This window comes from Plectropomus leopardus, chromosome 20 (assembly GCF_008729295.1).
Source record: "Plectropomus leopardus isolate mb chromosome 20, YSFRI_Pleo_2.0, whole genome shotgun sequence".
Taxonomy (NCBI): domain Eukaryota; kingdom Metazoa; phylum Chordata; class Actinopteri; order Perciformes; family Serranidae; genus Plectropomus; species Plectropomus leopardus.
The window spans coordinates 7,554,682-7,576,756 of NC_056482.1; the positions used below are offsets into that span (position 1 = coordinate 7,554,682).

A 22,075-nucleotide genomic window follows, 5' to 3' on the forward strand; every position below is an offset into this window, starting at 1 on the left:
GACTCTTTGTTCTCTCAATTTTTGTGCCATGGTGGCTTTACATTTGTTACAATTTCCCGAGCCGAGAAAAGCCATTTAAAAATCCATGATGTCATCACAATGTAAAGTCTATAAGTCTCTGGTCAGCTGTCTAGGTATTATTAAAGTCAATGACTAGGATTCATCTCAAAACCCAGCAGCAGGCTGATTTTATAAATACTAATAATTATAATCATAATAATTGGAAGGTAAGTGAAAGAGATGTGAATCAAAAGAGTAAGGGCCCAAAAAGAATGCTTATGCATAGGACCCAGAATTTGGTGCTGCACCCCTGCCTGTAGGAGAAATTATAGATTACATATCACTCATTGCTTTATTTTGAGGTCATCCATACAATAATAACATGTCAACATTCACAGTTTTTGCATCTAGGATTAATGAGTCACAGTCTTGTTTAATGTGGTTTTCAGGTGTCAGCAGTCTCACAACCCTTCTGTCCCTCTTACAGTTTTTTTACAGCTCCTCTTAAAACCACAAAATGAATCTTTTCATCAACTCTTTTTTAAATACAGCTGGGTTAAAGTAGTTAAAGCACATTACACCATATCAAACTTGTATGTGTAATGAGTAACAAGTCCTACTAAGAAGTCCAGCACCGATGAATGTGTACAATAGAAACCCGTAAAATCTCAGTGACTTCCGGAGGCGTTTGATTCGTTGCGGATGACATCAGCTGTGGAGTGAGTGTGCGAAAAAAAAAAAAAACAACCGGCGCCCTCTTCTCTCCCCGGTTACCGAATATGACACAGTGTCTGCTGGTATAAAAAGCTAGGGCCACTCCTATCAAGGCTGCACTTGTATGTCTGGAGACCACTCCGGTGCTCTGCAGCGAATAAAGGGAGGAGGCTGCTGCTGGGATCCTGCGCGCGTGTACGGGAGATAGCTAGAGAGAGGGAGACAGAGGAGAGAGGATGGCCACCCTGGTACAATCTGCAGAAATGGAGACTTTAGGCGGCCAAAGCAACACCGGGACGTCTCCGACATCCTCCAGCCCCTCGCAGCACTTCAACGACAGTAAATTTTACCTGCTGGTGGTTATCGGGGAGATTGTAACGGAGGACCATCTGAAATGTGCCATTGCGGACATAGAGAAAGGTAAGGTGGAGCTTTATGAGGTGGGTGTAGGCCACCGGGAGCTTAACTTAAACTTAAAGCAATAATGCATAGCTTAGAAGTTCCGTGTTATAGCTGTAAAATTTATGGAGACTGCAGATATGCCTGTTTGTAAGAGACATTTACGCACGATATTACGCGTGAGCGAATTACGCACAATAATGGCTCATTAACGATATTTAAACCTTATTTATTGGGTAACTTTTTGACCTAGAGCTGTTTATAATTGGGGTATGTGAACAGCCCCTCCCTGTAACATCCCCATAACATGAAGCCAAATCTCCTCATCCTTTAATAACCCGCCATCCTTACCACCCACTGTCTGTGTTTAGGCGCATTTTGCTTCAGTGTGATTATCATATTAATGTCAGAAGGCCCAATTGTTGTCATCCACACACGTGGGCCGGGTCCCCTAATAAAGCTGCCAACAATGATTCAGCATTAAATCTGGACTATGCGTCAATAATGCAGCGTATCGCATTTCTTTGGCACCAGCGCAGCTGCGCTTTTTTCTCTCCCCGCAGCATCTTGCCAGGGCTTTTTTATTCAGGTGCGTCAGGCTTTTGTTTCAGTAGGGTCCCACGCATCAGTTTACAGTCAGGAAGAGACAACGGGGGTTGTAGCAGCAGCAGATTTCCCTCTGCTTGTGTTGAAACGTTAGAAAGCTGACAAAGCTGAGTAAATACGCCGCGTGATTTGACAATGAAGAGTCTGCTTGTTTAGAAAAAACCGAATAGTGATAGCTGTAATGACTCGCCCTTTCAGTCAGTAGGAACATTTCTCCATCCTCATCCTCCCGCATCCAGCTCTCTCATCTCTCACCGGCTGGTGGGCGTGTCTCGGTCCGCACTGCGGTCCCTACGGAAAGCCACATGGAACGCTTTTCAAACTGAGCTGGGCGTTTTAGAAATGCCACAGCTGCTGTAGTGGTCTGGCCTGAGTGCACTGTTTGTGTGAGAGGAGGAGAATATGGCGCAGTTACTGTGTGGTTGTAAGTGAGGCAGGAAGAAAAAAAAGGAAATTATCTAGTGTTTACTTTTAGGATCACCCAATAACAGTCTAACCTGTGGGAGTCACAGTTTGTATTTATGTTGGCCTTATATGTCCTATCTTGAGACCAAAAGTTGAACATTGACCTTGGAAAGAATCAATACATGAGATCCTTTAGTAGGGCTTCTGGAGCTTTTGATTGAATAACATGGTCTTCCAAAGCAGATGGAGTTTGCCCATTTTTGTGCTTTTTATTTATACATTCTTCAAGCCTATTTTGTATTATCATTATTCGTGAGAAACTACGTTTTATCATTTGCATTCCTGTTGCTCATGTCAACTGTTTAACCCTTTGCAACCTGAGCAACTTAACAAGAAATAGCCTGTAAATTAGTCTGAAATTAGTTAAAAGTTACAAGAAAATGACCTGAAAATAAGAAAAAAAGGTTAAAAAAAAAAACCAAACAAACAATAAAAGAAGTAAGTACCAAAAATAATTTGAAAAGATTCTTAAACATAATTTTAAATATAGGATTACAACAATCATAGACATAGTTTTCTGGACTTTTCTTCCACATTTTTTTAATATTATCTAATAGTCCCAGTTAATATTAAGTTCATTTCACGTTTACTTATTTTTTTCCAATTTGTGAGACATTTCTTGCAAAATTGCTCATTTTCTTTTTGCCCATGTTTCCAAAGAAATAAAACAAATGTTCTCACGTTTCAGAGGTTTCAGTGCTCATCAAAGGTGTCTGAATGTAGTGCAGGAAAACTGATGTCAACATGCGTGTAAAAGGGTTAATGCTCTCCTAATATTGCCACGCCCTTTGTTTTCTGATTAAGCCTTATACCCTTTAAACAAGTAAATATTGTGAGTGAAATACACTTTTATGTCCACATTTTGTGTTTACTTGCTAGAAAAATACTTTAAAGTCCTTTTGTCTCATGTCGTCATGAGGCCTTCATCAGGCCTTCATCCTGCGTGATTACAGAGAGAGGATGATACCACCATGACTCAGCTCGGCTACCAGAGCGTCTGGCCCATGGCAAAACAGCAACAGGGCTATAGATATTTCCTATTATAGATTTCTTCTCCGATGCCAAATCAGTAACAAGTCTATACATGTTCCCTCTAAGATTTTCCGATGAACTGGAGGCAAAGGATGAGTGAAATAGATGTGTGGGTGAGACTTTGCACATTTGTTACAGACCTGTTGCCAAGATCTCTGTGTGTTGTCTGCAGTGTGCATTGATTCATTGTCAGACAGTGGAGCTAACATATGGTTTTCCCCGCAAGCGTCTTTTCCTCTCATCACTGCTTTGCTATTTTCTTGGTGATTTGTATGTGTGTGCCTATCTTGCAGGTATCCGCTCATGGGACACCAACCTTATCGACTGCAACCTGGACCAGGAACTGAAGCTGTTTGTCTCCAGACACTCGGCTCGTTTCTCTGCAGATGTCAGAGGTAAACTGGGAATAAAATACTTTTTTTTTTTTTTAACTGATAATTTAATATGTTTCTAGTAGCCTCCATTGCATTCTAAACAAATCTGAGACACATTTTCCAGATCCATGCGGATCATTTACTAAAGTAAAGGTAATAGTACAACCATGTAAAAAATACTCTCTGTAAGTTTTTAATTATAAAAGTGAAAGTACATGATTGACTTAAATAAACTTAAACATATTATAAAGTAAAAGTACTCTTCATATAGAATATGTTATGCATACTGTAGTGTTGTCAAAAATATTGATTTATCAATCCATATTGATTCTGAATATTTGAAATGGTTTCAATGCTCATTTTCCGCAATATCAATAAGTTTGGACCAGATGTGCTTTCTTGTTCTTTGTTTTTGTCAGTCAGCTACTATCTATCTGGACAAATTACTGGTTCATGATAATGTAGGATATGTAAACATTTTGGTGCATTAATAAGAAAGTGAACATTGCCTGAGAATGACCTGAGTAGTATCACCTCAAAGCTACATTGTAAATATATACGTGGTTACATTCCACAATGCACCTTTTAGCAGTGTACACTGCCAGCTATAACATTCATGCAGTACACTAAGCAGCAGGCTTTTATTACCCGTCCCTGGATATACCCTCTCAGCATTTTCTTGCATGGTGCTTTTATAGCGAAATTATGTGCAAGGTGAGGGATGGGCTGTAAAGACAGAAGAGCTCCAGTGTGGCAGGACATGTGGTCTGTCAGTGGGCAGTATGGCCTTGACAGTCAGCAGCAGTTCGAGCCTCTGCCTGGCACTGTTCCATATTGGATATGACCAGCAGGGCTTTATACTCCACAATAGATTGATCGGGCCAACAACTGCTGCTGCTGCAGTCTAAATCAGGTGATTTACTTTAATGCAGTGATATCAAATCTCCAAATTAGACTTACAGAGGTGAAATACAATAGGTTGAGAGGGAGATAAAACATGGAGATGAATCTACAATAGCATTCAAAGAGACTCCAAACCCCCCACTCCCTTTCATCCAACCTTGTTTTTACCCTCCTCCAGTCTTCTCTCCTTCTTCCTCCATGTCTGCTGTTGCCTTGCAACCCAGTGCTAGATGCGCAGTTGATTCGGGAGTAATTAGCAGCATAGAATCCCCAGTGGCAAGTGTCTGTCCGCGAAAAATAAAGAAGGGAGGGGAACAGAGAGGGTGAGGGGAACGACTGAAGAGAAAGAGGATGAGAGAAAAGCAAAGAAGGGAGTAAAGGAGGGAGTGGCACAATGTAGCAAAGCCAAAAACATAAGAGTAGGCTGCAACACAGAGACGTAAATGCAGCTCTGATCAGTGAATTAATGAAGCCAAGACTACGAGATGTAACGCTGCATAAGCAGTAAAATTGGAATAATATTGTTCTCGTATATTCTGTGCCTTAGGCTACTTTTCTGGTCTTATTTCTCAAGGGGAGAATTTTCTCCGTCGTTTGAACTTTTAATACATGAACTATTTTATAAAGAACTTCCTAGAAACATTTACAACACTTTTATATTAATAGGGGAAATTTCCCTGCATAAAAGTGTGATTTCTTTCATTAATAGTAATGTACTTTATATCAAAACTTGTGAATTACGCTTGAATCACAATGCTTTGATATTTGGGACACTGAATATATATATACTTATATTCTTATCTTATCTTAGCTCACTTATCAAAACATTAAGTCTCATTTGATTAATCCAAGCAAAAACACTGCCACAAAAAGGTTAAGTTTAAAAACAATATTGTGGTTTTATGAAGGGTTATACGCTGTGGTATTCATATTTCTTGACCAAAGGCATTAATATCCCAAAGCTCTTATAATAATTTTATAACTCTAGTTGGTAAGCTAAGAGGCTGCTGGCCGTAGCTTTGTGTTTACTGGAAAGATATGAGTTTGGTTTCTATCCTCTCACCAAGAAACTGAATAAGCGGTTTTCTCAAAATGTCAAGCTATTCCTTTGAAGCTGGGACATGCAATTTTCTTGAAAAGGCATAAAATTGCAGAATCTGGAAAAAACATCTCCCCTCTCTGTCCTCAGCCCATTCCACCAGGCAAACATGGACACATGCATTTTACCCATACATTGATGTGTTTAATCCTATTTCATTGTAGAGCTCTCTCTCTGTTTCTTACTCCAAAAATGACACAAGAATTAGCCACCTACCACACCTGACAGTCCCTCCACCTCACTTCTGAGTTTGAGTTACTGCAGCAGCTGACTGGGGCGGAGGACACACTGCGATTCGAGGCTCTGGCTAGCTACATAAACAAGAACTTGAATTAGCTTTCGTCGTTACAACAAGGATAAACTATTAGCAGCATATTCTCTCCATCTCTAAATTGTCTCGCCAATTTGACACGTGTTTTTTTCCATTTATTGTCAGACTCTTTGTTAGACTTCTTTTTTGATAGGTCAATCCTTTTTTGGTTTGCAGTGAGGGCAGTTGTTGCACACGTTAGAGGAGCAACTATCTGCTGGATTTTCTGCCATTGAGTCAGGTTTTAACCATCCGAAGGGACGTGCATTTGCATTTGTCGAACACCCAGTAGGAATGCCCTCTTGTTTAAATGACCTGTGATTGGCCAAAGTCTCCTGTCAATGGCTAGATTGACTAAAGCCTAGAAACAGAGCTGAGAGGGGGTACAGGAATTAGATTTTCTCTTAGACCACTTGAATTACAATGTTCTCTAAAGTTATTATGGATTTTTTGCTCAATGAAGCCATAATAAACCTGCCTACCCCAATTAAACAATAAGTGCATTTTTCAGGATAAAGGTGCTTAATCAGGCCGCTGATTTAATATAAATTCAGGTATAATTTATATTAGTTGTATGAAAGTAATATATATATATTTTAATGTTTAACCTCTAGCTTGTAGTGCATTCATTGTTTAGGGCTCTCTGCTTATGGGAAAACACAAACTAGCAGATGGTATCGTGCGGAGGAAGACGAATGCGATTATCTGTCTGCTTGACGGATGATATGTCATCCATCACACTACGTTAGTGCACAGGAAGGCTGGACCCAACAGTGAGGAAGAGGAGAAGAGAAGAAAACAGGGATGAGACAGGAGACCAAAGAGTGTCCCTGATGGATATGTGATACCTCTGGTGACATATAGATTTCCCAGCACTCTGCCTTCACGGCAAGTCTAAAAAGGCTCTCTCTAAACCACAAATCCACTCAAAACCCTCCTTGTGAGATTGTTGAAGACAACATTGCAGCTTGAGATCAATAGTAATTAAGAATTGTGTTGACTTTCACGAATGAATTTGTCTGAGATAAAGATCCTCCTGGCGTTTTTCCGCAATACGATCCTGTGTTCTCTCAACGTCTACTTAAACCGTTGATCCGGGCCGGTCGATTCTGTATCGGTAAATCAACAGGCTGATTGATCAGTCATGCATTTATCAGGCAGCATTACCCTTTATATTCATAGCTGGAGGAATTGGGAGAAACAGAGCTGGTGGGAAGACAAAATAGCGTAATAATTATTGTCTTTCTCCTACCAGGTTTATTTTGACAAGCTTAAAGATTAGGGTTGTAAAGGAGCTTAAAACTGAGTGTTATTTCGAGGTGTCAACACTACGATACAGGTGATTGACTGTTCTGTGATTCAACCGGCTTAATAGCAGTGTCATTAGGTCCATGCCTAGACATATTACGTGTACCAGTTCCCTTTTTAATCCTGTTGTGTGGGGACACGGGAACAAGTGACATTGAAAACCTTGCTCAGGGGGCCCCCCATCTTTGCAGCCGAAAGTCACCGTGGTCAATTATTCCGTTGCGATGAAAAAAGGAAATGACAGGAAGGGGAAAGGCCCTGACACATACAGGGCATGCACCAGAGGAGATACATTTATAATTCGTACGTTGGAGGTCTTTTTTTTTTTATGTAAAGGGAAGGAGGCACTGAATTTAGTTGTTCCACTGATCTATTTTTGGTGCGGTGCCATCCACATTGATGTATCCCTGTCTGGTTCAGTCTGTGGCACACAGGCTATACCAGTCTTGCACTTTCTATTCAGCCAGAAGGCGAATGCTCAGTGATGCATGTCACATTACCTCGCCTCCCGCTGAGACAGAGACACACTGGGCATCGAGGATTTTTATATCGATCAAGGTAATTGTCAGGGTCAAACAAGCCCCAGTGCACAATCTGTCATTTTTTGACGAGCTGGCCTAGACACACTGCAATTTGGCATCGTAATGGTAATGGTGGTGGTGATGGTGGTGGCATTGTGCTTCACTGGTTCTTAACATGTATTGTATTTTCTGTTTCATCACATAAAATGCTGGTAAGCTGGGCGTGACCCACTGAGAGACAAACAAAGAAAAATGCGCTTTTGTTACGTTAGCGACGGCTTGTGTACAGTAGCATGACAGGATGAACGATAGACTTCCGTGATTGATTGTTCTCTCATTTCACACACCACTGAAAACTGTTTCCTCAGTCACTTGTTCTTAGGGAGACGCTTCGGTCATCAGTTTAAGACTGCTGCCTCTACAGCACAAAGCTGAGTGAAGCTGGTTTCCCCCACAGCAAACTGGGATTTTGATGATCGTGGTTATTAGACTGACGCAAATCTCAGGATCAAAGGATCAGAAATCAAAGACGTGACATCTTGGTCTTAGGACGTTCATCAGGTGGAGGACTGATTGTACAATCCCTTGTTAAATCACAAGCAGTATATTTACATTTCAAGAACATATCTTACATCTTGAGGCTCATTTATACTCCCTGTAAATTCGAGAATATATGCTCAGGTCATAGGCTATGACAATCATAACGCACACACTTCCATGCACCTTCCATGTTGGTATGAGAGGGCAGCGTCAAAAGTTTCTGACGACTACAAACATGGCAATGGTTGAGGAGTTTATTATGATATACCTTTTAACTCAGGCATTGTTGTAAATTGGTATGTGGATGGAGAAATCTTTTCACTATATTACCGATTCATTGCATCTTTTTTAACCTATCTTATGCATGTCATGCTGTCGCGTCTGGCTTGCACTACGCTACACTGCCCCAACGACCTCCTGTGGTAAAATGTGCACAAATACATATAAAATGAACGCAGGTAGAGAGAGAGAAGGCTCTGTCCATATTCATATCTAAGGTGTTTCCATGTAAGAGGCAGTCATGCCAAAGCATGCACTGCTGCATTTTACAAAACCTCACCTGTCCGGGTGAAATTTCAAGTTTTTAGGCAGTCCCTTTTGGCACTGCAACATTTCGAGCTAAGTGTTAATGCTAGAATGCAATTTGCTGACAATGACAATGCTATCATTCTGATGCTTTGCAGGTGTTTTGTTAAATATCTTCATAGTCTTGGTTTTGCATGTTAGCATGCCAGCATTAACTAATTAGCACTAAACACAAAATACAGCTGAATGCTAATGGGAAGGTTTTAAAAGTATTTGGTTAAAAAAACGGTTTCAGACTGATTTTGACCTGCCAATGGTGCTAGTGGAGAAGTCTGGGGATCACTAAAGTAATTGAACTTTATCCTCTGGGAACCATGAATGTTTATACCAGATTTCGTAATCCATTCAACAGACCTACAGTTTAATTTGAAAACAAAGAAAGTAGGGTATACCATACAGTCATTTCCCCTGACTGTGTTTTTTGATGGAAAAATATGTAAACTCACAGGCTAAATTAAACATAGATATTTTCTATCTCATTCTATAAAATTCTTGAACCATATATTTGGCTTTTCATTACACTAGCAAAACACCAGCCATCCCTGGAATAATCAATAACACTGTAATTGATTTGAAAGGAAGCATCATCAAGAAATTTCAATGTAAAATTTACAGAAATCACTCCTCCAATCCAAAATTGAAAACAAAAAGAGGATGTTTTTGTGCATTGCACATCTGTCATGATACTGAATTTGTATTAAAGCTCAAAATCAAAGTCATACTGTGATATTATATATATTATTAATATTATTCCCTCCAGACAACTGACTCCATAAAACAAATGGAGTGCAGTATTGGAACTGCTTAAGGGTTGACCAGCAGAAAGACTCATTATTTCTAACATCCCAGAATATTAGAAGCTAATAGTGATCTACAGTACTGGAGCCAGTTCACTATTAACAGCAGTGAATGAAAGAGCTCCTCCATGTGGAGTGACAGCCCTCTGGGACGAGGCGGCAGGGTTAATGGCCTGTGCTCCATAATGAGAATCTGCTGTATGAAATATATATATATGGAGGAATCGGCCCAGCAGCCTGATAGCTGCTGCAGTATCATGTCTCAGGGGACGAGGCACACTCTGTCCTCTGAATTTGAAGCTTCAAGCAACACCTCACTGCCCTCTGGACCTAACAGGGAACATATTCATGTTTGTCTTATTCTCAGGATGTTGGCATTTCCTTTGGTTTTACCAGAAGAAATTATTTTAAATTAACAAAATAAAGACACAGTGTTTGTCAGTTGGCTCACGGGGAATTCATTAATTTAAATATTAAAGAAGAAATAAAGAGGAGAAACAAAGACAGATTGAGTTAGTGTAGACTGATGTGTTGGGATGAATAATGATGGTAGAGATACCCAGTCTCGTCAGCTGGACCGGAGGATAACCCCCCCAATACACACACACACACACACACACACACACACACACACACACAGCAGGATCAAAGTCATTATCATAATCAATCATCCGAAAGCTCGGATGATTGATTATGAGCCTGTCACACCCCACTGTTCATTTTCTATGTTAAAGCTCTGTCTTCTGAGGAGATAATGTTACCAGAGAAAACAAATAATAATTGTGTCTTGTCAGTATTGTTTGTCAGAAGCATGGGTGGTTTCAGCGTTGGGGGCTACCGACATGAAACAGAGGTTTTGGGGTCCTCCAGCTGTACTTTTAGGCACCAGTTTGTGCATTTTCTACTCCAGTTTGGTGTAAATGTCAAGTTTTATCAAAATTAATGACCACTGCTACTTTATGTTTTTGTTAGGGGCTACAAAAGGACATGTTCTAAATATTGCTTCCTCCTGAAATCTATACCTATGATCTGAAGTCAAGTAGAGCTGAAACAATTAGTTAGCTGATCATCAGAAAATGAATTGATGAAAAATGAGTACATTTTTTTGAAACAAAACTGCTAGAAACTCCCTCCCTCCAGCTTGAAAAATGTAAATATATGCTGGTTTTCTTCCACTTGTGCGGCACTAAATGGAATAGGTTCTGGACAGTTTTTCATTTCTTACTATTTTCTTCTTTGTTTTGCAGGACAGAGAATTCTTCACCACAAAAGTAATGTCCTGGAGACAGTGGTGCTCATCAACCCTTCAGATGATGCAGTCAGTACAGAGGTGATATGAACTATATTCGTTGTTGACAATCTATTATATTGCAGCATATCCTCATACAACGGTTGGTATGATGTTCTACAAAAATGTACAAACAACGGTTAGTATGATAATCTTTGAATTAGCATCCCACAAATGAAGCTGAATTTGGATGAAATATTCCCACAATTTTGCCCTTTTCACCAGATAACAAAACTGAAATTCCAAAATAAAAAGAATTTTGTAAGATAAAGATTTTTTTTTCACCAAACAATGAGTATAATTTTAAAAGCTAAATTTGTGTGATATGAAAAATAATCTACAAAATATGCAAAGTAATGAGTATCATCAGCTGTCAACACAATGTAGTGTAGTCAAGAGTACCATGTTTAGTAGAGGAAAAAAATTGAAAATACTCAATTATAATACAAGAATGTTTCCTCATACAACAGTTCGTATGATATGCTACAAATTACAAATATTCAACCCCACAAGTAATGTTATGTACTTAACATAAAGTTACATAGATTAGGTTAAGGCAAGTTAAGTAATTGTGGTTATTAAGGAAAAGAAACATGGTGACGACATATCTTAAAATAAGTTAAAATTCTCATGGTTCTGAAAAACAACCACCACCCCAACAAATACTGGCTCATAAAATTTAAACAACGTCTGAAAAACTTAAAAACAGTGCATGAGAACAGCCTGTAGATTATTATAACCGATTTTGTAAGTATTGTATTTTACTTCCTCATATCAAGAAGAGATGATTCCAAAGTATATTAAATAAATACACATTTACAAAGCAATTACAGCTAGAAAAGGATTATTATTCAGCTTTGTGTGTCCACCAATTTTGGCCAATTATCCACCTTCCAAATATAAACTGCTGACGTTACTGCTGGTTGGAAAAAAAGGAGCAATTAGGAGCTCCAGGGACAAAACTGTGAGGATAACAAGTGCAGCCTTTTACCTTTTGTAACTGCAGTACGGCTTTTGCTTCATTTTGATGGGAAGAAAGACGTAGGAGGGTCAGTAGAACAGATGACATGAGATTTTCTCTTGTCACTGCTCCTTTTCAGCATTGCCTCCACCCCCCAGCTATGTCTGCAGTCAACTGTGCATTAATAATATCTCACAACACAGCAGGATTGACCTGGCCAGCTGCCCAGAACAGCTGATGTTGCTGAAGTAGAAAAAAAAGGAACAACGAAAAAGAATGGGAGAGGCAAGAGACAGAGGGATGAAAGAAACTTAGCAGAGTGAACAGTCAGCTAATTAGCTAATGGATTTGAGTGACGTGTAACTGGTGATATTTCAAATGCACTAAATCATTAAGGTAATTGCTGCAGCAGTAGCCAGTTATATTATTATTGTAATGTTTTCTTAAACAGTTTCCATAAATAAATTATTTTTTTCAAGTGTCATACATACAATTTCCTCAGTGTTTCTTTAACTTATTGTCCGTTGATTCTCCAGGTTCGTTTGATGATCTCAGACACTGCCAGACACAAGCTCCTGGTTCTCTCGGGGCAATGCTCTGAAAACAGCGGAGAGCTGATTCTTCAGACTGGATCTTTCTCATTCTTCAACTTCATAGACATATTCACCGACCAAGAGGTGAGCCAACATGATAATTCTATTTTCAGCACCCAAATTTGATCTATGACATTATAATATAATAGTTTCCTACATATTCCCACACACATCTTGTTGCTGTGAAAAAGCTGTTTCTGTTCATTTTAACATTTTATATTAGTGGATAGGCTTCAATAGTTAACAGAAAATAAAAAAAAAAAATAAAAAAGTCCCCAGTGCATAGGCGTTGCAAATTGGCGTTTTGATACAAACAGTGCTTCTGGTTCTTGTGCATGATTGTACAGTTCAAATGCTACTGTGATGCCCTTTTTAACTGGTGGTTAGAATCACCAGAGGCCTCATTATATGATATTATTTTAATGATACTTCATTATCAATATAATATTGTGATTTCAAACGTTTTGCAATATACTGGGTGTTGCAATATATTGTGATTTATTGCCTTTTCTTAACTGCAAATGATGTCCCCAAAGCAAACTTTGTCAAAATGTTTTTTTCTAATAAGAAAAAGTTTTCAGTCTGCTCAATGTTACTACAGTCATTTTTACTGCAACACATTGTATCTAGTGGACTTAAAAAGGATGTGATTCTATAACTGTAGGTTTTATTTGTGATGTAAATTTGTACTTGATAAAAGTATTGATACCTCGTGGTGTATCAAAGCATTATTGGCAGGCAAAATATCATAATACCGTGCTGTATCTCATTTTTCCTCCACCCCTTATATCAACTAAACTAAACTAAACTGAACTAAACATTCATATAGTACAGGTATGTGCATACACGTACTGAAACTGTGATTTTCTTTAAAGCACAATTCATTTAATTCTGTCTCGGATATATTAAAATCACGTCTTTTCTTGTGCACAGATTGGTGAATTGCTGAGTACTATTCATCCAGCAAACAAAGCCAACCTCACTCTCTCCTGCCCTGAACAAGGCGAATGGAAGAACTCCAACTTGGACAAACACAACCTGCAGGACTTCATTAACATGAAACTAAACTCCACTCTTATACTCCCTGAAATGGAGGGCCTCTCAGAGTTCACAGAGTACTTATCCGAATCAGTAGAGATCCCATCTCCTTTCGACATGTTAGAACCACCAACCTCTGGCGGATTCCTTAAACTCTCCAAACCATGCTGTTACATTTTCCCTGCTGGTTGCGGTGACTCTGCTCTGTTTGCGGTCAATGGCTTCAACATGCTCATCAATGGTGGCTCGGACAGGAAGTCGTGCTTCTGGAAGCTGGTAAGACATCTGGACCGGGTGGATTCCATCCTCATGACCCATATTGGTGACGACAACCTGCCAGGCATAAATAGCATGCTGCAGAGGAAGGTGGCAGAACTTGAGGAGGAACAGTCACAGGGTTCAACAGCCAACAGCGACTGGGTGAAGAACATGATTTCTCCAGATATTGGTGTTGTATTTGTGAATTTTCCTGAAAACCTGGAAAGCCCAGAACCAAACTACAGGGTGCGGAGGAATGTTGAGGAGGCGGCGTTCACTAAGCAGTTTCTCACCAAGCTAAATTTGAGGTTAGAGCCTTTGCAGAGGCCTGTTGGAAACGCTATCGAACCACTCATACTTTTTCAGAAAATGGGCGTTGGAAAGCTTGAGATGTATGTGCTTAATCCATCAAAGAACAGCAAGGAAATGCAGCACTTTATGAAGCAGTGGACTGGCAGTGAAAAGGACACCACCTCAATTTTGCTGCCAAATGGAAAGGAATCTGAGTTCCCCATCTCTTACTTGACATCTATCTCTTCACTCATTGTGTGGCACCCTGCAAATCCTTCAGATAAGGTTGTGCGTGTTCTCTTTCCTGGAAATGCCACCCAGCATCATGTCTTTGAAGGTTTAGAAAAGCTAAAGCACTTGGACTTCCTGAAGCAGCCAGTTGTCACTCAGAAAACAATGTCTTCTAATATGCCGTCAACACCTACCCTAAAGCAAGCTAAGATGAAACACAGAACAGACAGCAAAGAGAGCCTGAAGTCTACCCCAAAGCCATCACCTAGCAAAAGCATCAGAAAGGATTCAAAGGAAGACGCACCAGAAAAGGCAAAGGCTGATGTAGAAGTATCTCATGAAAAAACACAAAAGACTGAGAAAAAGGAAAAGGCCCCACTGAAAAAAGACAAGGCAAAAGCAGCTGAGAAAGAATCAAAAGCAACGGCTCAAAATGAGACTCCAGAAAAAAAGAAGTCTGAAATAAAGCCCAAAGTTGAAAAGATTGTTAAAAAGGAGACCAGAGTGTCTGCTGATAAGAAAAAAGAGGCTAAGAAAGAAGTAACAAAAAAAGATGATACACCAAAACATGACATTAAAAAGGATGAAAAAGTAAAGAAAGAGGAGGCAAAGAAAGTTGTAAAAAAGGATATCAGAAGAGATTCGCCTATGAAGGAGAAGAAGGAAGAAAAGAAAGATGTCAAAAGGCCTCCTAAAGACATAAAAAAGACATCTGCCAGTGAAGAAAAGAGTCTAGCACCAAAACCAAAGCCCCTGAAAAAAGACAGTGCTTCAAAGAAAGAAGCAGGAGTCCCGTCAAAGTTAAAAGAGAAAGGAAAGCCAAAAGTGACAAAGAAAGAGACAAAGGTGGAGAGTGCTGAACCTGCAGCTAGTGCATTAGCTGTTGCAGAGGATGCAGAAGCAGTAAGATCACTGATGTCCACACCAGAGGACCTCACAAAGGACTTTGAGGAGCTTAGAGCTGAAGAGTTGGTGGAGGATGATGCAACTGTTCAACAAATTAAGGAGGAAGAGGCTGTCATGATCCATCATGAAGAAATATTACAAACCAAAGAGTCACCTGAGACATTAGAGTCTGTGGATGAAGGCATAACAACAACGGAGGCTGAAGGTGACAATGGGGAGACTCCAGAAGAGCAAGTCCTTAAAGGAAAACTCAATGGCAGTGTAAGTGAGAAGTTTGAGGATGAGGGCACAGTCATGGAGGAGACTTCAGAGGGAGGTGATTATGAAGAGAAGGGAGAGACAGAAGAAGTTTATGAAGCACAGACAGTGGAACCAGATAAAGATAAGCTTACACCAACTGAGGATGATCACCAGGAGAGACATGATGAAGTCAAGCCAGGAGACAGAGTTCAAGACAATGATGATATAACTAATAGAAATGTAGGAAGTCCACATTTAAGTGAGGGAGAAACAGAGAAACGTATTTTGTTTGTGTCAGCATCACCCAAAGTGTCCTCACCTGTTTCCCCGGCAGCCTCTATCCATGACGAAATGGTTCCAGTTGGATTTGAGAGCTCAACAGCTTCAGATGACGAGAACAGAGATGAACCCCCTGAGGATTACACGGTCACCTCTGGTCACACTCAGTCCACCATGGAGATCTCCAGTGTCCCTACTCCCATGGATGAGATGTTGACTCCTAGGGACATTATGAGTGACGAAACCACCAATGATGAATCTCCTTCACCGGATGTTGGCAAGTTTGGGACATCAGGATCTGGAGAGTTTGATAGAAAGAAGCTGTCTCCACTTCAGGATATGCCAGGGTTAGATCACTCTCATAGTGATGCAACAGAAGGCCAGGACTACAACCACTCCGCCTCTACAATATCTCCGCCTTCATCACTAGAAGAGGATAAATTTGGTAAGGGGTTCCCCTCTGCAGGGAATGCTGAAGGGTTTGCAGCAGCAAAAGAGTTAGGTGACCCATATGACTCAGCTAGACTCAGTGCAGCATCCACCACACCACCCCTTGTGCGTTCTCCTTCAGTGGACCGCAAGGACAAGTTTGATTCTACATCATTGTTCCCTGCTCCAATAGAACTGTCCACCACACTGGCAGGGTGCACCAAAGCAACAGCTGATTCCTCCATCAGCCCAGATGACAAGACATTGGAAGGAGCTAATTCACCTCAGTCCTCTGGTCACACACCTTACTATCAGTCACCAGTGGATGAAAGAGCAGGAGTTCTACCACCTGTGTCAGAAGACGAAGCACAGGGTCCAGTGATTGTGGAGATTACAAGTGATAAAGAGGAATCCTCCAATAGAGTTACTCCAGAACCTAATGAGCAAGAACCAGAGAGTCCCTCCCCTGTTGAGAGGGTTATGTCCTCTCCGAAAAGCCCACCTCCAACTGAACCTGATTCTCCAACAAAGAAGGAAGAGTCACTCTTTGATATAGATCATAAGAAAACTGGAGATTCAGTCTTGTCCTCAGCACCAGTGACCAAACTTGAATCAGACACTAATCCTTTCACAGCTTTCAAAGAGGAGAGTAAAATGTCCATTTCAGAGGGTACCACATCAGACAAATCAGGAACCCCTCTGGAGGAGGTGGTAGCAGAGGACACATTTTCGCATTTAGCTTCAGCATCCACTGCCTCGCTGGCCACCAGCTCCTTGCCAGAACCCACCACTGACTCTCCTTCCCTTCATGCTGAGGTCGGCTCTCCTCACTCAACAGAAGTAGATGACTCTTTGTCTGTTTCCGTGGTTCAGACCCCAACCACTTTCCATGAGGCTGAGGGATCTCCATCCAAGGAAGATAGCCCGAGGCCCATGTCTATCTCTCCAGACATCTCACCAAAGACAAAAAGCAGAACACAGGACACAAAGTCCCCAGAGCAGTCCACCATGTCAATTGAGTTTGGCCAGGAGTCCCCTGACCACTCCTTAGCCCTGGACTTTAGTAAGCAATCTCCAGAGCACCCATCTTTGGGAGGCAGCTCACGTGCTACGGAGAATGGCCCAACTGAGGTTGACTACAGCCCCTCAGATGGAAAGAATGGTGGACAACTTGAAGACCATAGTTTAACAGTTGAGAAGCCTTTTCTTTGTGAAGAGAGCGATTCAGTCCTTGCCACTTCCGCAACCCCATCAGATGCATCACAATCCACTCCCTCTGTCACAACCCCATGCCAGATGACAGAGATACTAAATGCCGTGACTGAGCCGACAGATAAGTCTCCAGTCACCCCAAAGGCATCTTCTCTCACCCACTCACCTCATTCCAATGAGCCATCCCCAGTTCTAGGAGATCCTCCAGCTAAAGACAGTATCAGCCCAATTTCACCTTCTGTGGAGAGCATTACGACTGAATCTGGCACACAGCAGAAATACGACAAGTCACCCTCACCTCCTAAAGCTCCTTCACCATCATCATCTTTCACCCTTTCAAAAGAGGAGACCATTTCCCCGGCAAAGGAAACTAATCCCTTTAAATGTGAGGATTCTACACCTGAGGCAAAATCTCCTGTGAGCCCCAAAGTTCCCCTTCCATCATATCTACCTCTCTCCTCTGATCCATCTAATTACATTTCTGCCTGTGGCTCCAGGGACCCAGACTCCACTAAGAAGAGCCCCTCTGCTCCATCTAAGACAGATGTCGATCTCTGCCTAGTCACTTCATGTGAGTATCGTCACCCCAAGACAGAACTGTCCCCATCTTTCATTAACCCTAACCCTCTAGAGTACTTCATCAATGAAGAGAATGCAATGGATGAGGAGAAGCCTCTGACCAAGTCAGGAGGAGGGCCTCCACCTCCAGGAGGTAAGCTTTCTGCCAAGCAGTGTGAGGAGACCCCACCCACATCCATCAGTGAATCTGCCCCCTCCCAGACAGATTCTGATGTTCCACCAGGGACAGAGGAGTGCCCCTCCATTACAGCAGATGCCAACATTGACTCAGAGGACGACTCTGAGACTCTGCCTACTGACAGAACGCTGACCTACAGGCATGCCGATCCTCCTCCGGTGGCACTCAGGGATGCTGCTCCATCTTCAGGCCACCATGATGTCTGCATGGTCGACCCAGAGGCCCTCAAGGCTGAAGAAAACCTCAACAATGCTAACACAGATGGAGGAGAAAAGGCTAAGAAGAAAAAGCTCTTGAAAAAGTCCTCCTCACCAGCCAGGAAGAGTGCTCTATCGAAAGTAAAGGAATCAAAGACTTCCTCTCCAAAGAAGAGTGTCGGAGAAGGGAAAGATGCCAAAAATGCAACCAATACCTCTGCATCCCGAGGTGTAAAAAGTGCCACATCAGGTGATTATTATGTGGGCTACTTATTGTCACTATTGTATCACTTTAGCACATTTTTGACAATTTTTTGACAACTTATCAAAGGCTAAGGTAATTTTTGCCTCTTTCAGGTACTGGTGGTGGAAAGGTATCAGGTGGGGCATCTCTGCCCAACTGTCCCCCCATGTACATGGATTTGGTTTACATCCCTAATCACTGCAATGCCAAGAATGTCGATGCTGAGTTCTTTAAGCGGGTGCGCTCCTCTTACTATGTGGTCAGTGGCAATGATCAGACAGCCCAGGAGCCCAGTAGGGCTGTCCTTGATGCTCTGCTGGAAGGAAAAGCCCAGTGGGGAAACAATATGCAGGTAAGTTTTAAGTATTAATATTAAATTGATATGTTAGGATGTGATTCGACCATACGTTATGTGTTTTTGACATGAGGACAGAAAAGTAACAATTTTGAGTTTGAATTGAAGATATTGTAGGGTCCATTTTATTGATGCCCCCTACTTCAGGGTGCCAGAATGTTTGGAATATATGCCGATTAGATTGAATAGATTTATTCAAAGGACTGACATAAATAACTTTACATATTTTACTTTGTACTGCTGAATTCTGTGTGCAAACATCATGAGGGAAGAACTGACAGAAAGGCAAAGATCTTTTTTGGTTGTAAAGATGAATCTTAAATTATCTGAATGCTTGAGCTTAGAAACCTCCTCCTCTCTGGTAACAGGTCACTCTGATTCCAACCCATGACACTGACGTGATGAGGGAGTGGTACCAGGAGACCCACGACAAGCAGCAGGAGCTCAACATCATGGTCCTGGCCAGCAGCAGCACTGTCGTCATGCAGGATGAGTCCTTCCCGGCATGTAAGATAGAGATGTAGGTCTGTTTGGCAAAACATCAGGAGGCCTAGTAAGTGATAATGAGAGAGATCATTATTGGTGGAAGACATCCACGTAGCATAAAACCCAAGCAGACACTTAAACACTTATATGCTAAGAAGCTACTTCCTGTGTTCTAAACCCTGAAAAAATAAATATCTATAATGAGGACTAATACTTATACAAATTAGCTTTGAGGGGCTCCGTGCAAAGGTCAATATTTTCTGCATAAAGTAAGACATCCTTGACATTGTCAAGATGTTCTCTGACTTTTAGAAAAGGATTGTGTTGGGAGGAAATTGGGAACCCAAAACTAGCCAAGTCATTATTTTCAAATTAAGCTAACTCTTGTTCAAATCAAATAATGATGTTGAAGTATGAGTTTCTTCTGCATCCCCAGATCAAAATACACAAGAGATTTGAATCAGTTTAACTGCTGTAATGGAACAAAACATCCTTGCATATGGTATATCATTGATTAATGGCTGTTATCCACACCAAAGGATAAAACAACATGGTTTCTGTTTATGCCTTAGGGAGTCTGAATGAATGTATAAGAAGTGGTTCAACTAGCAGAAGAGTGGTCAGGTACAGGTCAAACCCATAAAGGACTGTTAAATGGTTACATAGTTGAATAATGGTAGATATGAAATAACTCGAAAGGATACTTAACGCTGATTTGCATGATGTCTGACTTCATATTCATAAAGGGCAAGACAAAGTGCCCGTACCATACTTATACCTTGCGTTTTTAAGTCGGCTGGGTTTTATTGGTTTAAAATCGAAGTTTTAAATCTGGTTTATGTTGCTGCTGATGTATAAATATTAATTTATTTTGTTAATTTATTGTGCTTGATTGTCCAGATAGCCTTTTACACATGCACAACAGGAAGTTGCTTCAGAATGCATTGCCTTTTGTCACATGTGTGAAATCTGATCAGTCTCCACGCTTTTTTTTTTTAGAGGATCCCATTTTATTTCAGAATGTCTGTTTTATTTACAAATTTAACTAATAAGTTAAGGTATTTAAAAAGAGAAAATAAAATCTTATTTATTATTTATTATTACTTGAACTTGAACTTGAACTAATACCCGTTTTTTATGTAATCATGGAGCTATGGGGGAGCTAGCCTTTTCCCACTGTAAAGCTGGTGAGGCAGGATATTTTCATAAACCTTAAAATGTCTTGTTTTTCTAAAGCATTGTACTATAATTATAAATAGCTTTGTGGCCAATGGAGTGGTTGAACGACATGCATGATACCTTTGGTTTTTTTTCGCTTTTTTTATGGGGATTTTGCTCAGATTTGCATCAACAGGGCTAGGCTAGATAAATAAATGTAAGGAGCATTTTAAATGATTTTTGCAAGTCGTGCCATGACATAGTATACTACAATAACTTCAGCGATCGCCAACGGCACTGTATTGATATTGAAGTTGATTTTCAGGCTCGTGAGCATTTTCAGAGACTGAAAAAGAGTTTTTCAACACAAGCCAGGATGAAAAAGTAACCGCAGAAGCGTAGTCTTGAGAGGGCTAGCACAGAGGTGAGATTGAGTGATTTGTGTGTTTTAGATGAAAGTATGTAAAACGAAAAACTGGACACTTTAAACACATACACGACACAAACGAAGAAAACGGTACATAGGCAACAGATCAACACTGACATCAACAAATCACAACTTGACAATAACAGGCTTTGGTTTTTTGGGTTATTCAATCCACTCAACAATCTCACCAGATATTTCTGAAATGACATCAGGTGTTCATGAAACCACTACAGACCAGTTTCCTGCAGGGGAACCTCAGACCAACACCGTGACCAACAACAAGCCTACAAACTCTGAAGTGACATTTTTCTCTTGAACCGACATTTCTCTTTTCTCTGTCTTCTATCTCCGCACCTCCTCTCTTTCTCTCTGTCTATTTATCTCTGCCTTTTTCTCCTTATCTTTCTCTCGGGAGAACTTTAATAATGTTTGTCTGCAGCTGTGTGGTATATTTGTCTTGTGAACTTGCATCTTCTCTGCCCCTTCCCGAACTCATATGTAACTTATAGCAATTAGTTTGAAGTGAAAGTATTCCTTAGTGCTTTCTGATGTATGTGTGCAATATTTCCTCGACCCATACGGCAAATCTCATGTAAGAGGAACCACTACTAAAGAACAAACATTCAAAAACAACCACAGTAAAATCTGTTGTGAAAAACAAGGATTTGTGTTTTTTTTTAATCTATTTATAGAGCCCAGTTGGGTTATGCATTATGAAGGAAGTGTGTTATTTCTTAAAATGTGATATTCAGACTTGTTTTATTTCAGTGTTTTTTTATAAACAGCTTCATCCACTAAGATATCAAAAGTCCAAAGCTTTCAATAGTTTTAATAGTGAGCAATGACAAAAAAAAGCATTTTTACATGCATAACGAAGTCACACATTTATTTTACTCACAGGGAAAACTAATGCTTTGTTCACACTACGAGTGACAGCAACAGTATGACCAGCTACATGTTCACCAAGTTGCAGTGAAAGTTGTTCATATGCTCATTACCGTAAATCTAGGCGGGTTTCCATTAACCCTCAAATTGTGGAAATTGAAATCGCGAATAGAAAATACGCCTAATG

At 40.6% G+C, this 22,075-nt stretch overlaps 1 protein-coding gene across 1 annotated transcript; it reads left to right on the forward strand.

Annotated features, from left to right (window-relative positions):
* The first annotated feature begins 913 nt into the window (after positions 1-913).
* On the forward strand, positions 914-20,435 carry map1b (microtubule-associated protein 1B). Its single transcript, XM_042509449.1, has 7 exons — positions 914-1,134; positions 3,510-3,611; positions 10,901-10,983; positions 12,439-12,579; positions 13,429-18,583; positions 18,691-18,929; positions 19,301-20,435. Exons 1-7 carry the CDS (start codon positions 951-953, stop codon positions 19,454-19,456), a joined length of 6,060 nt encoding a protein of 2,019 aa, XP_042365383.1. The 5' UTR covers positions 914-950; the 3' UTR covers positions 19,457-20,435.
* The last annotated feature ends 1,640 nt before the right edge of the window (positions 20,436-22,075 follow it).